This window comes from Eleutherodactylus coqui, chromosome 5, assembly GCF_035609145.1.
Source record: "Eleutherodactylus coqui strain aEleCoq1 chromosome 5, aEleCoq1.hap1, whole genome shotgun sequence".
Lineage (NCBI taxonomy): Eukaryota > Metazoa > Chordata > Amphibia > Anura > Eleutherodactylidae > Eleutherodactylus > Eleutherodactylus coqui.
This window is the reverse complement of record NC_089841.1, coordinates 142,194,832-142,211,434: the sequence shown is the minus strand read 5'-3', so window position 1 is coordinate 142,211,434 and position 16,603 is coordinate 142,194,832. Positions and strand designations below refer to the sequence as shown.

Sequence of the window (16,603 nt, the reverse complement as noted above, 5' to 3'; positions counted from 1 at the left end):
ACACCCCCTGAAAATAAGACGTAGCGCATATTTGGGAGCAAAAATTATTTTAAGACGTGTCTTATTTTCAGGGAAACAGGCTAGTTGGTAAAGTGTGATCAGTCATAGTGGTAACGTAGTGTGAGTCAGAATATTAGTGTAGTTACTAAAGTGTAATCAGTGTGTCAGTGTAGTATTAATTTAGAGTATTTAGTGTAGTGTCTGATCCAGAGGCATAACTTGAAGCTCCTGGGCCCTAATGCATAACCTGTAACGGGGCCCCCAACTATAATGCTTTAGTCATAGTACTGGGCTCTCTATGTGGAGAAGAGAGGCCTTATGGGCCCCCTAAGTCTCCTGGGCCTGGGAGCAACCGCATCCCCTGCATCCCCTATAGTTACACCAGTGGTCTGATCCTGTTAGTGTAATACAGCAATTATTTTTTCAGAAGCAAGGACACTTCTTACTGATTCAGAACTTTATCGCACTAATTTATGTAATTCCAGGTATCTTAACATTGTAAATAAATCTCTATACAGATACTCAGATACGTACTGCTGTAGCTAGGTAATGTGAATTGTGCGAGAAAGTGACATGGGTTATTGATCCTTTCGCATACTTGAAAGGTTCTGTGGTTTCATCTTCTAGTGTTACAGCATCCAATATATGTACACTTCCATCAGTAAATCCAGCTGCTAAAAGGAAACCTGAAATTCAAAAATAATATCAATAAGTTTCCCACTGAGACAAGAGGAGTGACCATGAAAAGACTATGAAAAGAAGCCAAGCACCATGAGATGTTATATGATACATCAAAGCATGGGATCCTAAACACCTCAAGCACAGGCACAAAGTGGCACTGGTAGCCTAAAATCACATCATGCAGTCATCTAACAGTCAGCAATTAAGTTGAGAGTCCTTCGGTAGAACTTACAGTCTGTTCTTCTGTGATGCAGCTGCACCTATTTGTGCAAAAAACAGATGTGGGCCTCTTTTCCACGGGCATAATTGAATTGCGCAATCTTTGCGTGTCATCCACACGTGCGATCCGCAGTTCAATCAGCCCATAGACAATCATTGGGCATCCGCAGGTAATTAAAGGGGTTGTCTCACGGCAGCAAGTGGGGTTATACACTTCTGTATGGCCATATTAATGCACTTTGTAATATACATCGTGCATTAAATATGAGCCATACAGAAGTTATTCACTTACCTGCTCCGTTGCTGGCGTCCCCGTCGCCATGGTGCCGTCTAACTTCGGTGTCTTCTTGCTTTTTTAGACGCGCTTGCGCAGATGGATCTTCTCCCTTCGGCTGGTCTCGGAAGCATCAGTGTTTTGGCTCCGCCCCCTTGTACGCGTCATCATGTAGCTCCGCCCCCGTCACGTGCCGATTCCAGCCAATAAGAAGGCTGGAACCGGCACACGTCATGGGGCGGAGCTACGCGATGACGCGTACAAGGGGGCGGAGCCAAAACACCGATGCTTCCGAGACCAGCCGAAGGGAGAAGATCCATCTGCGCAAGCGCGTCTAAAAAAGCAAGAAGACACCGAAGTTAGACGGCACCATGGCGACGGGGACGCCAGCAACGGAGCAGGTAAGTGAATAACTTCTGTATGGCTCATATTTAATGCACGATGCATATTACAAAGTGCATTAATATGGCCATACAGAAGTGTATAACCCCACTTGATTTCGCGAGACAACCCCTTTAAATACCTGTGTATGTCATTTTGCCTGATTTGTGGATCGCACGCGCTGGAAAAAATTGCAGCATGCTCCATTTTTTTGCGGGTCCCGCATGGACTGCTTCTATTAAAGTCAATGGAAGCCATCCGATCTGAGGCACACCTGCAATTAACACTGCGGACGTGCCGCGGGAAAACAGGAGATTTAAGAAATAAATAGATTAAAACTCCACTGCACATGTGCGGCAGAGCGCCTGCCCACATCCACAGTGAAGAAGATGGAGGGACCCACACAGCCACCCAGAGGATCCGGACAGGTAAGCAGTGTCCTCTTGCCGCGGGCAGGGTGGGATTCCGCTGCGGACTCCCGCCCGCGGAAAACGACCTGCCTGTGGGACATGAGGCCTAAACCTCTGGATCTTTGGGTGCCATTCTGTGACAGACTGACAAATTGCGTCACTTATTCCTCTCTTAGCACATGGCACCCTTGTATTACCTGCACATTGTACTAGATAATGGGCAAGGACATTAGACAAGACTAACAGGGAAAACAGACTGGTGATGATAAATGAGAACAAATAATGGTGCATAACGCTAGGATGAATGTCCTCATAAAGATTTGACTACACTGGCCCCACTGTCCAAAATTTCCACCAGAAATATAACAGCATGTTGATTGCATACATGCTATTTTGATGGGTACACAATGTCTAGGACAGTTATTGTTAGGGCTCCCTTACATAGTCAGACCAGACATGAAATATTGTGTACAGTTTTGGGCACTGGTCAAGAAAGACATATCACAGTTTGTGCGAGTTCAAGTGGGCAACTAAAGTAATACATGAGATGCGTTGACTACAATACCCAGAGAGGTTATTAAAATTAGGTTTATTTAATTTAGAAAAAGCTAGCTAAGGGATGACCTAATAAATATATCAGGGGACAATACAGAGATCTCCCCCAATATCGATTAATACCCAGGACTGTAAGAAGGGGCATGCTCTACATCTAGAGGAAAACAGGATCTTTTTGTTACTCACCTTTTCTCGTATGTCATTGGGGGACACAGCTAAGATCTTGGGTATACCTCCTTCCACTAGATGGCAGACACTAAGCAAAGGAAGAGTTGACTCCTTCTACCAGCTTATACCCCTCCTTTAACTGCTCTGCTAAATCAGTTTGTATATAAGTAGTAGAAGAGGAAAAGCCCACAGGCTAACTGAATATATAACTTGGAAACAACATACAACTAAACAAAGAAGTGAAGGGGGAAGCTCAGAACAGAGAAACGGATGGTTCCCCCGAACAATGTGTGGGTGCTATGTCCCACAACGAACATCGAAGAAAATTATCTTATGATGAGTAATAGGGATGAGCGAGTATACACGCTAAGGCACTACTCGCTTGAGTAATGTACCTTAGCCGAGTATCTCCCTGCTCGTCCCTAAAGATTCAGGGGCCGTCGCAGCTGACAGGTGAGTTGCAGGGGAGAGCGAGAGGGAGAGAGAGATCTCCCCTCCGTTCCTCCCCGCTCTCCCCCGCAGCTCCCCACCCCACGCCGGTCCCCAAATCTTTAGGGACGAGCGGGGAGATACTCGGCTAAGGCACATTACTCGAGCGAGTAGTGCCTTAGCGAGTATACTCGCTCATCCCTAATGAGTAACAAAAAATCCTGTTCTCTTCACTGTGTCATTAAGACCTTGCGACATTCAAAAGCAGTCCTTAAAGGTGGACCAAAAGTACCTCTGATGCGATAAGGGTACTGACGCCTGCAGAATCCTTCAACCAAGAACAGCATCAGAAAATGCAAAAGTATGCACTCTAAAAAAACTTTGTAAAGGTATGAAGTGAAAGCCAGGTCGCAGACTTGCAGACCTGAAGAGCAGAAGCTATCGGATATTACCCAGGAGGCATCCAGGTGAGCCGCCACGTGAATGGGCGGAGTCCTGTCTTTGGCACAAGAGGCCTCAATAATTGCTGGCCTGATTAATTGGGCAAGAGTGGACTTGGAGGCGGCCAGATCACAATGGGGGCCATCAGGAATGATGAAGAGAGAATCTGTAAGGCAGAAGGTTTCTCTACATGCAAAATAGATCCGCAGTACATGGACAATGTCATGCTTGTGCAGCCACCAGAGGCAGGGACGATGGACCAACTGAGAGAGGATCAATGGCCAAGCAATGAATTAGCGCTATCTGTTCCAGCAAGCTAGGATGGCTTGTTAAACTTGGCGAGTGTGAAACTGCAGGTATGGTACTGCCTCGAATGCGGCTAGGATGAGCCCCAGCAGCTTCATGCCTTGGAGGATATAGATGATAGTTTACAACTGCAGAAGATGAACACATTGCTGAAGAAGAGCAAGCTTGTCTCTTAGGAGTTACAGCTTCTTTCGAGCCGTGTTGCAGGGTAGGCCGAGAAATATGGGCTGCCGTGACTGGATCGGATTCAACATTGGATGATTAATGATCCACTAGAATCACCCAAGAGTATTCAGCACCATCTTGAAGTTCTCCTTGTTGGCCCCGAGGGACGGAGTCCTGATCAGTTTGTCATCCAGATAAGGGATTGCCACTATTCCCCGAGAATGAAGTAGTGTCAAAACTGCTGATAGGACTATTGTGAATACTGAGAGGGCTGCTGCCAGACTGAATAGTTAGGCAACTGGACTGTAAAACGAAGAAAGGGCTGGTGGGACTGATGAATCGAAATGTGAAGATAAGTGTCTTTGATAACTATCAACGATAGACATTCGCCTTGCTCCATAGAAGCAATCACTTTACACTGTACACTGATGTACTTTGACGTAGCGGTTGAGGAGCTTCAAATCTAATGCCCCTTCCTCGCGAGTGATGACAGGCCGAAAACGGCGGGGCAACCAAAAGGGTGTGTGACCAAAGGGGTGTAAGCAGGCTGGAAGGGGAGGGGAATGAAAAAGCGCAGACAAGAAATCCAAGATTGTGGTGACTGGAAGTGATCCGAGCATTCGCTGGGCCCGAAGAAACAACTGGAAGTCCCCATAACATGGTGCAGTTTAAGAAAACCACCTTAGAGAAATTACTTTCTCCCCACAGGTAACAGCTCATGCAGGCCGCTCTCCCTCTGGGGACGCAGAGTAGCATAGAGAGGAAGTCCAAGAATATGGATGAGAAAAGAAGGGATAGGAATAGGGGAGCCCCATGCCATACAATCAACTCCAGCTTGATGCTCAGCTACATCTCACCTCCCTTTGCTGGGGAAGGGAAGCCCAGGGATCCAAAAGAGATTGTCTTCGCTGGCGGGTCACAGAAGAGTTAGTGCGTTTCTGTGCCACCCTGCCTTTAGAAAGTAGGGAGGCAGCAGGAAAGTTAGAGGCAACCCTGGTGTCCCTCCTCAGTAGATTCGTAGGGGTACTCTGTCACCCTGTGAGACCACAGAACTCCAGGATCTTTAAGACCTGCAGCAGGAAGGTCTGTCTCAAAACTAAGATAAAAGTGATTTAGCTGTGTGCCTTCATGAGAAGTATAGCTGATAGGAGGAGTCAACTCCTGGCAGAAACTGTACGCAAGGTCTTAGCTGTGTCCCCCAATGACACAGTCGAGAACGAAGGTTTCTACGTGAACATAGAAGGGGGCTCTTTACTGTAAGTGCAGTGAGACTATGGAACTATCTGCCTGAGGACATGGTGATGGTGAACTCCCTAAAAGACGGGCCTGGATGCCTTTCTTGAGTGTAACAATATTAGATGTTATATAGTCACTAGATTACTTCAGAATGGTTGTTGATTAGAGATGAGCGAGCATACTCGCTAAGGACAATTTCTCGAGCAAGCATTGTCCTTAGCGAGTACCTGCCCGCTCGGAAGAAAAGGTTTGGGTGCCAGCGCAGGTGAGCGGTGAGTTGCGGGAGTGAGATCTCCCCTCCGTTCCCCCCTGCTCTCCCCCGCCAGCACCCGAATCTTTTCTTCCGAGCGGGCAGGTACTCGCTAAGGACAATGCTCGCTCGAGCAATTGTCCTTAGCGAGTATGCTCGCTCATCTCTATTGTTGATCCAATTCTGATTACCAGATTTGGAGGGAAACTGGCCACCTCATAGGATTTTTTTTGCCCTCCTTTAGTTCATTACAGCATAGTAGACAGAACTGGATGGACATTTGTCTTTTTTCAGCCTTACATACTATGGTGCTATGTTTTCTGGTATGAAAAATCCTTTTTTTTTTTAAATGTATGTTTTTTTGTGTTTTTTATGGCTATAACATCATGTATTTTTGTTAGCCATTAAAAGCTATCATATCTACAAGATTACTTGGTTTCTCTTACTGAGTAAAATCACATTTTTATTTAATGTCATTCCATACTGATTTTTGTTCTGGGATTTTCAAGTCCTATGTGGAGAAGCATATGGGAAAAACATTGGGGGCAATGGGCATACCTGCCCTGGTGGAAAAAAAATATACCTAAAAATGGCATTAAAAACCTTCTGTTTTTATTTACAAAAAAGTTGTGTATAAAACCAGCTTTATAAATACAGCAATGATCACAACCACTACATATGTGCCTTTTTATCATTTGTCTATAAATATAACTAATGAGTGGTCATCAGTCAATATGTATATATACCGTACTTAAGGTATACTCACCTTTAGGGTCATAAGCAAGGCAATGTAAGGATTTTTCCTTTCCAAATATCCTGCTAATGAAGCTTTTTCGATCTTTGTAATCCCACACCTTTAAAATTCCATTATAACTTCCAACAGCAATCTGGGTCTTGCTTGGGTGACAGGCAAGTGCATGAACAGCTTCCGTGGGTTCTTGCAGCACCTTCTCCAGCTTTGTACCATCAGTAAACACATGTAGAACCATTCCTTCTGATGTGGATACAATGAAATTGCTGAGAAAAAAATGGAGAGATTAAATAATTGTGTTGTTCACTTATTCTCATAAGTAAGGAGAAATACTTCACAATAACCTATATTGCATTCATATGGCATTGGTCTATGCTGTTACAATATTCTTATCAATTAACCCAAGCACTAGTAGTCTAAAGACCTATTTACACGCAAAGATGATCACTCAAAATTCGTTCAAAAAATAGGGAGAATGACAGTTTGAGCGATCATTTTGCATAAGCTGCTAATAAGCACTAATGCCCATTAGCAGCTTATCATTTGCATGTAAATTAGCCTCCATACGCTAACAGCAGGTGGTCTGTTCTCTGCATACAGTTTCTTTGATCTGCCATGGGGCTGCAAGCTGAATACAATGTAATTAGCACTCCTTTTGGGGAATACAGCCTGCGGTCCCTGCTATCAGCTCTCCGTCTGCACAATGGATTTTATGCTCACCTAAAAATCATTGTTCAGCCGAAGAGTGAAAGATTGGAGCATTTACACACAGTGATTATCGCTCAAACGATGGCTTTTGAGCGAATTTTGATCAGTAATCGTTGCGTGTAAATGGGGCATAAGGAGAAGGCTGAGGCTCCATAGCGTTGTTCAAAAGTTGCAGAAAAATTACTGCATTACCACAACTTCCCTTCATGAAAAAAGTGGTTGAATTTGTATTTTTTTACCCCATAGTATTACAGTGGCTTTAGACATTTGCAGTGCTTAAAATTCAGTTGAGCCATGCACCTGTGTCCTCACATGACCAAGACTGATACTCATCTTCTAGAAGAAAAACATATACTATACTCATGTTATAGAAAGTATACATCATGAAATGACCAAATCAGAGGCGTAATTTGAAGCTCCTGGGCCCGAATGTACAAACTGTAACGGGGCCCCCAACTATAATGCTTTATTCATAGTACTAGGCTCCCTATATGTAGAAGAGAGGCCTTATGTGCCCCCTAAGGTTCCTGGGCCCGGGTGCAACCGCATCCCCTATAGTTACGCCAGTGGACCAAATATTAAAACCTACTTTAGGCTAAGTGTGTGTAGATGAGAAAAATTCACCTGATAGCAAACTGGTCTCCCTTGATAGAACAGTCCTCAGGGTACATTGTCTTCTCACTTGCTGCTATAGGGGGGCATTTAGAGAATGATATGGAATGGATAGTTGTGACATTGAGATGGCTGTACCAATTTGCAAGCTGCAGTTGTTGATCATAGAATTTCACATGTCCTCGAGTATCACCAGTAACATAATATCTGGAGAAAGATGTGGTGTAATGTAGAAGTTACAGCTTCAGGTAACAGCAAAAAGCCTACAATGACAGTGTTTAATTACTAGAACCCCTATATTTGCTTCTGTGCCCAAAAGGCTATTTAAATAACCCAATACATACATCCAATACATTCAAATGTATTTTATGTGGTCTCAGTGGGACGTGATAGGTGCAGAATTATCAGACATTCTAGAATATTGGATCATAATAGAAAAGTATATAAAACGTCTGTCTAGCATGTCCACAGGACAGAAAAGACCAATGCAGGTGTGTAATGGGCAGCACTAGATGGGGGAGGGGTGGGACTAGCAACATTAGGTTTCCTTTCATTAAAAGTTCCATCTGTCCTACCAGTACACAGACGCAGGAATACCCTATGGTTGTGCTGATAGAAGGACATAAGGGAATTCAGCAGTGCTGAGTGGGGCTGAGCTGCAATAGCAGATACAGATAATGGTCACTTTACTTGGATAAACAGTGAAACATGTTGCAAGTGACACGATTCATCAGTGATGGTGCTGAGGGTCAAACTTCCACTGATAATACATTGAAGAATCAATAGAAAAAAAAAATCACAGAAAACTAATTTAACACAAACTATACTACTATCATCATCTGGTCTTCTACGTCTAATTTTTTTAAATTATATATTATCTTGCACTTCTGTGTGGTAAATAAGTGGCAGATTATCCAACAGTCTGGATTATTAGATGCCAGGTTAAGAAATCTCACTTTAAACACTGCAAACTATTTTTTAATTAAAATTACTCTGCAAAAGCTCCACGGCAGGGTGTCTGTTATGGGCACTGAATGTAGGCAGTTACTATAGAGTGTTTGTAAATTAATTCGTTACCTGTCATGGGTAGTGAGCACAGTAATGGCATCTTTCTGCAGATGCATCAACTTTAAAGCTTTCTTATTATGTTGCTTTATGGAAGACTTTGTTCTGATCAATGGGGGATTGGTGGTCTCCCAGACAACCAGTTTCCCTGCAGATGTAGCTGTCAAGGATCTTATACTGCTGAAATCAAAAACCGATTGGCTGAAAGCTCCCACAGCTTTGTTAAACGTCTGGAAAAAAGTGTATTTTAGTATTAAAATAGTAGACAATATGCAAGAATGTAGCAGAACAAGGTTAAAGGGAATGTGTCAGCTGGAACAAGCTTTCCAAACTGCAGGCATCATGTTATAGAGCAGGAGGAACTGAGCCGACTGATATATAGATTTATGGGGAAAGATTCAGTATAACTTGTAATCTATTCATTTAAATCCCTGCTCATTCTGAGTTGAACAGTCCAATGGGCGGAGCTATCAGTGTGTGACGGCACATGCAGCAATAGCTGATCTGCCGCCCACTGGACCTCTGAGTTCAGAATGAGCAGGGATTTAAATGAATAACTCCAACAAATAATGCCTCCTGAACCCTAGAGTATTTAGGGCTGTGTGTTGTCCGTGTTACATAGTAACATACATAGTATGTTAGGCTGAATGAAGACAATGTTCATCTAGTTCAGCCTGTTTCTACTTCCCCCTTGTTGATCCAGAGGAAGGCAAAAAAAAACAATGAAGCAGCTGCCAATTTAGCTCATTTGGAGGAAATAATTCCTTCCCAACTCCATAATTGCAGTCAGAATAATCCTTGGATCAACCTTTGAGTTCTAACTAACTCCAAGACCCGGATCAACAACCTTGCTGGCCACCTAATGTCTATATCCTGTAGTATCATAGCGCTCTAAAAAGACGTCTAGTCCCCTCTTAAACACCTCTATCGATTTTGCCATCACCACGTCCTCAGGCAGAGAGTTCAACAGTCTCATTGCTCTTACAGTAAAGAACCCCTTTCTGTGTTGGTGATGAAACCTACTTCCTTCTAGACGTAGCCCTCTTGTTATCGTCGCAGTCCTGGGTATAAACAGATCATAGGAGAGATCCTTGTATTGTTCCCTAATATATTTATACATAGTTACTTGGTCGCCTCTTAACCGTCTTTTTTCCAGGGTGAATAATCCCAATTTCCATAGCATCCATCCTGACAGCACACATGGAGGTTGCCCCGCCTGTGCTCATTGGGACAGGAAGAAGGAGAGTTCTTAAGGCCACCTCCCATATCCATCTCCAGTGTTTTTTCCTGTCCCAACGGACACATAAGGAGTTTCTCTGTGCTGGAGGACGGACACTAAGGAAAGCTGCAGGATCCACTCACCGGGCGCAGGTTTTCTCCCAGCCGGGGGTAGGAGCCTCAGAGCGGCAGCCTGTCGTCCGACACTATCCAGGAGCGGTAAGGAGACCAGGGGTCCCGCGGCAGGTACTACTGTGCCTTGCGCCTAGGTCCCGGCGTCTAGCAGCGGCCGGCTCGCACTGATAAGCGCGGCGCGGCAATTCCCCTCTAAAAGGCGGCAAAATCAAACTTCAAATCGATTTCTCAGCGTTTGGGACTCCATTGCACCTTCTGGCAATATGGAAAGTGCAGAGGCCAATAAGGGGATTATGTCAAATGTAAGTAGTCCACACAAAAAGAAAGTGTTTTTCATTGTGATATGTTGGTAAAAATAGCTTCTCCTACTATAGGAGGAAGCATTAAAAATCAAGGGAGATAAAAAAAAACATAAAAAGGTGCACCCTGTGCGCAAAAAGATTGGAAGAGAATGTCAAAAGAGCAATTTGCCCTGACTGTACTTCTAAAATGAAAAAATAAATAAATAAATTTACTACAAGGGATCCATACTATGGTCTGTGAAGAAGTACAGGCCTTATGGTCAGAACAGATATCTGACCCACAACAGGGATCTTCCAGACAATTGAAAAGAGCGCGTACTAGCGAATATGTGATATCTTCCCCTGAAGCGTCAGACTTTGACGAATCAGAGGATGAATTGTCAGAAGCTTCAGCACTAGAGTTGAGCGAACATACTCTGCAGAGCTTGATGCTCGTGCGAGTATTAGCGTACTCGATGGTGCTCGTTACTCGAACGAGCCTCAAATAGTGTTCAACCCCTGCCCCAGTTTTTGGCTCCTCCCCGCTGTGACGTGCCTGTTTTGGCCCTCCCCCCCTCCCGCCACGTCGCAGCGCACGTCATTACCAAATTTTTTGTCTGGTAGGCAGAAGAGAGAGAGGGAGAGAAAGAGGGAGAGAACACACACGAACCAAGAAAAAAAAAAAAAGCTCGGGACCCGGCGTCCCACATACAAAAATGCTCGAGTCTCCCATTGTAGTCAATGGGGTTCGTTACTCGAGTAGAGCTCTCGAATTTTACAAAAAGCTCAACTCAAATAACGCAGACCCGAGCATTTGGGTGCTCGCTCATCTCTATTCAGCGCCAATCGGAGGAGAGGACGATGAAAGCAAATACTACTTCTACAACCAGAACTTGGATGAAATTATCACCGCAGTCCGAAATACTATGGAAGTCGTAGACGTTCCTCAAGCAAGATCAGTGCAGGATGGCATATTTGGGGGGCTTAGAACCAGACAAAAGAAAAATTTCCCAATAAACAAAAATTTAAAGAAAATGGTGACAGATGATGGCAGAAAGTTAAAAGAGGTCAGGCCATTCCCAGGGAATTTAAAGAGCGTCTCTTATTTGCACCTGAAGACATAACTCTATGGCAGACAGTTCCGAAGGTAGACATACAAGTAGCCAAGAACAGATTATGCACGATCCCTTTTCAGGGAGAATATTTATTCGAACCAATTCTGGATAAAATCCTAGAAAGAGCCGCAGACGGGAAAAAAGGTTTTCCAACAAATTTTTTCCAGAGGAGAACGCCATCCTTCCGGAAGGAGCCTGAACAACCCAGGACAAGAAATAAAGGGAAATCGGGCAGATGGTCCTACCCGAAACGAGAGAAAGGTAAAAGCTGAGGCTTTTCCGTTAAAGCCGAACCCAGATAAAAAGATTGAGGTGGTAGATTCTCTCAGTATCCAGGGAGATGGAGCCAGATTTCTGGTAATCCCTGGGTACTGAAAGTCATCACGCCGGGATATAAGATAGAGCTAGCGTCTATTCCCCCTAGAAGATATGTAGTCACCCCGACACAAATACCTTTTCTCCAAGAGCGATTAGAGGAAGGGATTATTAATTTACTGAAATTAAATGCCATTAAACCTGTCCCCGTAGATGAACGAGGTCAGGGTTACTATTAAACTTTATTTTTAGTCTCGAAATCTAGCGGAACATTTAGGGTTATTATTAATTTAAAGTCACTAAATAGTTTTATTGAAAATTCTACTTTCAAGATGGAGACTATCAGATCTACGGTTCCGTTAATAGGACCGTCTAATGTTATGTGCACAATTGATTTAAGAGACGCCTGTTATCACATACCAATCCATGCCGCATGACAAAAATGTTTGAGGTTTGCAGTAAGGATAGGAGGGGGTATCCTCCATTTTCAGTTTGTCTGTTTGCCGTTTGGCATTTCCTCTGCCCGAGGGTATTCACTAAGGTCATGATTGAACCTAGTTTTTTACGTGGAAAAGGCATCAATATTATCCCCTATTTGGATGATTTTTTTTGTTAACAGCAAAGGATATAGAGTCTATGCAGTCTCACTTAGACCAAACGCTCAGTCTATTCTCGTACTTAGGCTGGATAGTAAACTTCTAAAAATCCAGTTTGCTTCCCGATACTAGGAAAATTTTTCTGGGGGTACTCCTAGAATCAGTAAACGAAGTCTTGTTCCTCCCAGATATCCCACATTATAAATTCTTTCCAAAAATGTAAAAAGAAAAATTATGTTTCTATTAGAGAAGCAATGAAGATTCTGGGGCATATGAGATCTTGCATACCCACCGTTTCCTGGGCACAATTCCATTCTTGAGTACTCCAACAAACCATCTTGTTGATTTGGGATAAGAGTCAAGCCTCTTTGGATAAATTCAGAGTATCAGGTGGCATAAAGCAGACATTAAACCGGTGGTTATCACCACCCAGGTTTAGGAAGGGGGTACGATGGGCACCATCTCCCTGTATAACAGTCACCACGGCTGCCAGTAAAACCGGTTGGGGGGCCCAGGTGGCTGATATTACAGGGCGCCTGGTCGACCCACGTCAGCGCCTAGTCATCAAATTATAAAGAGCTCAGGGCAATCTGGGAAGCATTAGTCCGATCGGAAGGTATTTTGGAAGGAAAACACATAAAGGTGTTGTCTGACAATATAACTGCCATATCTTTTATCCGCCACCAGGGAGGCACCCGGTATCCACACTTACGGGGAATGGCACAAAGAATTTTATCCTGGGCGGAGAACAACGTCCTGTCAGTATCAGCGGTCCACTTAAAGGGGTCCTTAAACCAGGTAACAGATTTCCTAAACCGGAAAAAGCTGGACCCAGGGAATTGGGCCCTCAATACAGACGTTTTCTATCATCTCACGAAGCAATGGGGCCAGCCACAAGTCGATCTGTTTGCCGAGAGGAAAAACTCAAAATGCCAAAAATTATTTTCGCTAAAATCTGCAGATCATCCGATGGCACTAGACGCCCTTTCTCAGAACTGGAACATGACTTTGGCATACGCCTTCCCTCCTCTCCCATTAATTTCTCGTTGTCTACAAAAAATACAAACAAGCCGAACCATGGTAATTGTGATCGCTCTAACCTGGACAAAGAGACCATGGTTCCCAATGCTAACCTCTTTGGCGATACAACCCCCCCATAACGTTGCCTTTCATGGAGGACCTCCTATCTCAAGGTCCAGTATTTTTCCAGAAAATCCAGTGGCTTCGATTGACAGCCTGGCTATTGAGAGGCAAAGACTAAAAACACAGGGGTTTTCTCAAAAGGTAATTGATTCACTATTAAAAGCCGTAAATCCGTTGCCTCAAAGATCTAATCCAGGATCTGGGATAGATTTTATGTATGGTACAGACCCGATTGTCCAGATATGGATAAACCAGATTACTCTAAAATCCTAGATTTTTTTCAGTCGGGATTAGATAAGGGACTTAGTCCAAGGACCTTGCGAGTCCAAGTAACGGCCCTTAGTTCACTATTTGATGTTCCTCTTACCGAGAACAAATAGATCAAAAGGTTTTTGAAAGGAGCGAATAGGATGAAACTATTTGTGAGAAATTTGGTCCCCTCTTGGGACCTCAACATTGTACTCAAAGGGATTATGCGATCCCCCTTTTGAGCCCATTCATGAAATTTCAATAAAAAAACTTATCTATAAAAGTTGCTTTTCTAGTTGCCATAACATGCACTAGAAGAATTGGGGAATTGCAGGCGTTATGCTGTAAGAAACCATATCTAAAAATTCTAGACGACCGGGTAATATTTAGAACCTCTCCGGATTTCCTCCCAAAGGTTGTTTCATCTTTCCACATACAGCAGGAGATAATCCTACCTTCTTTTTGCCGAAATTTTAGAAATAAAAAAGAGCAACGCTTACATAACTTAGGTGTACGTCGGGCTATAGTAGGTTACCCACAAACTTCCCAGTCGTTTCGCCAATTGGGAAATTCTTTCCTACAGTTTCAAGGTCCCAACAAGGGTAGAGCGGCATAAAAAAAGATACTATAGCGAGATGTATCAAGCTAGCTATCCAAGAGTCCTGCAAGATTAGGGACCTGCCAGTTCCAGAAGGGATAAGGGCCCACTTCACTAGGGCCCATGCTTCCTCGTGGGCCGAACACAGGAGTGGGTCAGCAGATCAGATCTGTAAAGCGGCGACTTGGTCGAACGTGCATATGTTTACAAAACATTATCGAGTAGATCTTCATTCTAACTCAAAGCTGGCCTTCAGACATAAAGTCCTCCAGGCAGTAGCCCATTCCTAGGGTAATGGTGATCTGGTATTACCTCCATGTGTGCTGTCAGGATGGATGCTACGGAAATACAAGAATTATTTTCTTACCGATAATTCCTTTTCCATGAGTCCATCATGACAGCACATACTTTCCCACCCAAAAAAAAAGAGAAAAGAAAGAAACGTTTTTTTTTTCTACGATTATACGTATGACCATAACATGTTATTGATCTATTTTTCAGCAAGAATGATTGAGGCCACAGTTCCGTTGTGATGATTTAAAAGTCACTGGAGATGGATATGCGAGGTGGCCTTAAGAACTTTCCTTCTTCCTGTCCCAACGAGCACAGGCGGGGCAACCTCCATGTCCATCTGTTATGATGGACTCATGGAAAAGGAATTATCGGTAAGAAAATAATTCTTGTATTTTGGTAGCATCTCTGGGTATTCCAGTTCTCTCATTCCGTTTATTAATTTAGTTGCCCTTCTTTGGACCCCTTTAATCCACAGTCTGCATGAAAAAACTGATGGCATGTCCTATTCCTCTTTATTTCCTGGATGAGAAATAGGACATGCCAATGCATGTCAAAGTGCTGCCTCAGCAGAAATCGGACAGTACACACACTTGTGTCCATGTGCTGTCTGATGCGAGTTGGCAACTGACACACATGGGTACTGTGTACCTACCCTTATACTGAATCTGCTCACTATATATCTATGTGCTCAGCTCCTCCTGCTCTTTAACATGCTTCCTGCAGTTTGGACATCATGTTTAACCTAACAAGTTCCCTTTAAATACATGGTAGAAAGCATCGAATTGTGGACTACTGGGCAGACAAAGAAGTGGCTTAAAATAATGTAGAATCAGTCATGACACAGAATAGACAAAGGGTTACAATTTAACAGGCTGCTGCAGTCAATCAAAAACTTCAGCGGTAACTGCTAAAGTCTGTGATTGGCTGTAGTAGGCTGGGACATCTCATCAACAGGCTGACTATAGCCTGTAAACATAGCGCTGGCAGGAAGAACGAAGAGGCGGCGCTAGAGTTGAAGGGACCTGTGATGGGTTAAAGTAGCCTCTTTTATTATTTTCAGTCATGGGCAACTTAAATTAATTATCTCAGAATACCCCTTTCATTTACAGCGGCAATAGTAGCTGTTACAGTGGGCAGCTAAGAGTGTCCTTTTTGCTGAGCTGAAACTCATATTGAAAGAAAGCCCATCAGCTCAAGTAACAGCCATGTGCACCACTAATCAGCAAAAGGGAAATTTTGTATGAGGGTGGAGGGATATTAGGCTTTATGTGTTTATCTAGAGGTTTGTATGAGCCCTTTATACTCTGGAAGGAGGATTATAGGCCACTGTAGAAGCTGGTTGATTAATTATCATCTAGTGTAAACAGACAATCATTTGTCTTTCAATGACCAGCCAATAACTTTGTCGTTCATACATTAACAACTTAAGGCCCTTTTACACGCAACGATTGTCGCTCAAAATTCATTCAAATTTTAAATTATCGTTCAAAATGAACGATAAGCGTTACATGTAAACCCGGGCAGTCATTCACTATTCGTTCAATTATTGTTGGCCAAAGTTTTTAGGCTGGCATAAAATCCATCGTTTGCTTGCTGGAAATTCTTTCAGTTTGAATGCAGTTCCTCCAGTGTTTCCAGGGAGCAAGTGATGGCTTTGTTTTGCTTTGCATATTCAATTATTGCAATGTTTCCTCAGCCTGGAGGAGAACAATGGAATGTGTTGGTCAGATGTTTGCTCAGCTGGGCGAAATGTTTATGCAATAACAATCACCTAAACACACGCCCAGCTGAGCAAACAACTTGTGGAGGAAAACACAGATGATTGCAGAAATTATTATTCAAAAATCTCGACAGCTCGCTTGAATTTTGTTCAATCTTTCGTAGTTTGAGCAATTATATTTGTGTGTAAAAGGGCCTTTAGTTGAGCGACTCTTCAGACCATAATTGTCTCATGTAAAGCCACCCTAAGGCACATTAGTAGTGTGAGTGAGCCTTTTTTTCTCCCTTA

General features: G+C 43.4%; 1 protein-coding gene across 2 annotated transcripts in view; it reads right to left on the bottom strand.

Moving 5' to 3' along the window:
- CFAP251 (cilia and flagella associated protein 251) overlaps positions 1-16,603 on the bottom strand; it is a 62,044-nt gene that overhangs the window by 26,908 nt on the left and 18,533 nt on the right. For both annotated transcript variants that reach the window (XM_066603294.1, XM_066603295.1), the window contains exons 10-13: positions 8,664-8,881; positions 7,599-7,793; positions 6,282-6,532; positions 535-686 (exon numbers count right to left, since the gene is read on the bottom strand). In XM_066603294.1, the coding sequence (XP_066459391.1) occupies positions 535-686; positions 6,282-6,532; positions 7,599-7,793; positions 8,664-8,881 (816 nt within the window). The remainder of the gene's footprint in view (positions 1-534; positions 687-6,281; positions 6,533-7,598; positions 7,794-8,663; positions 8,882-16,603) is intronic.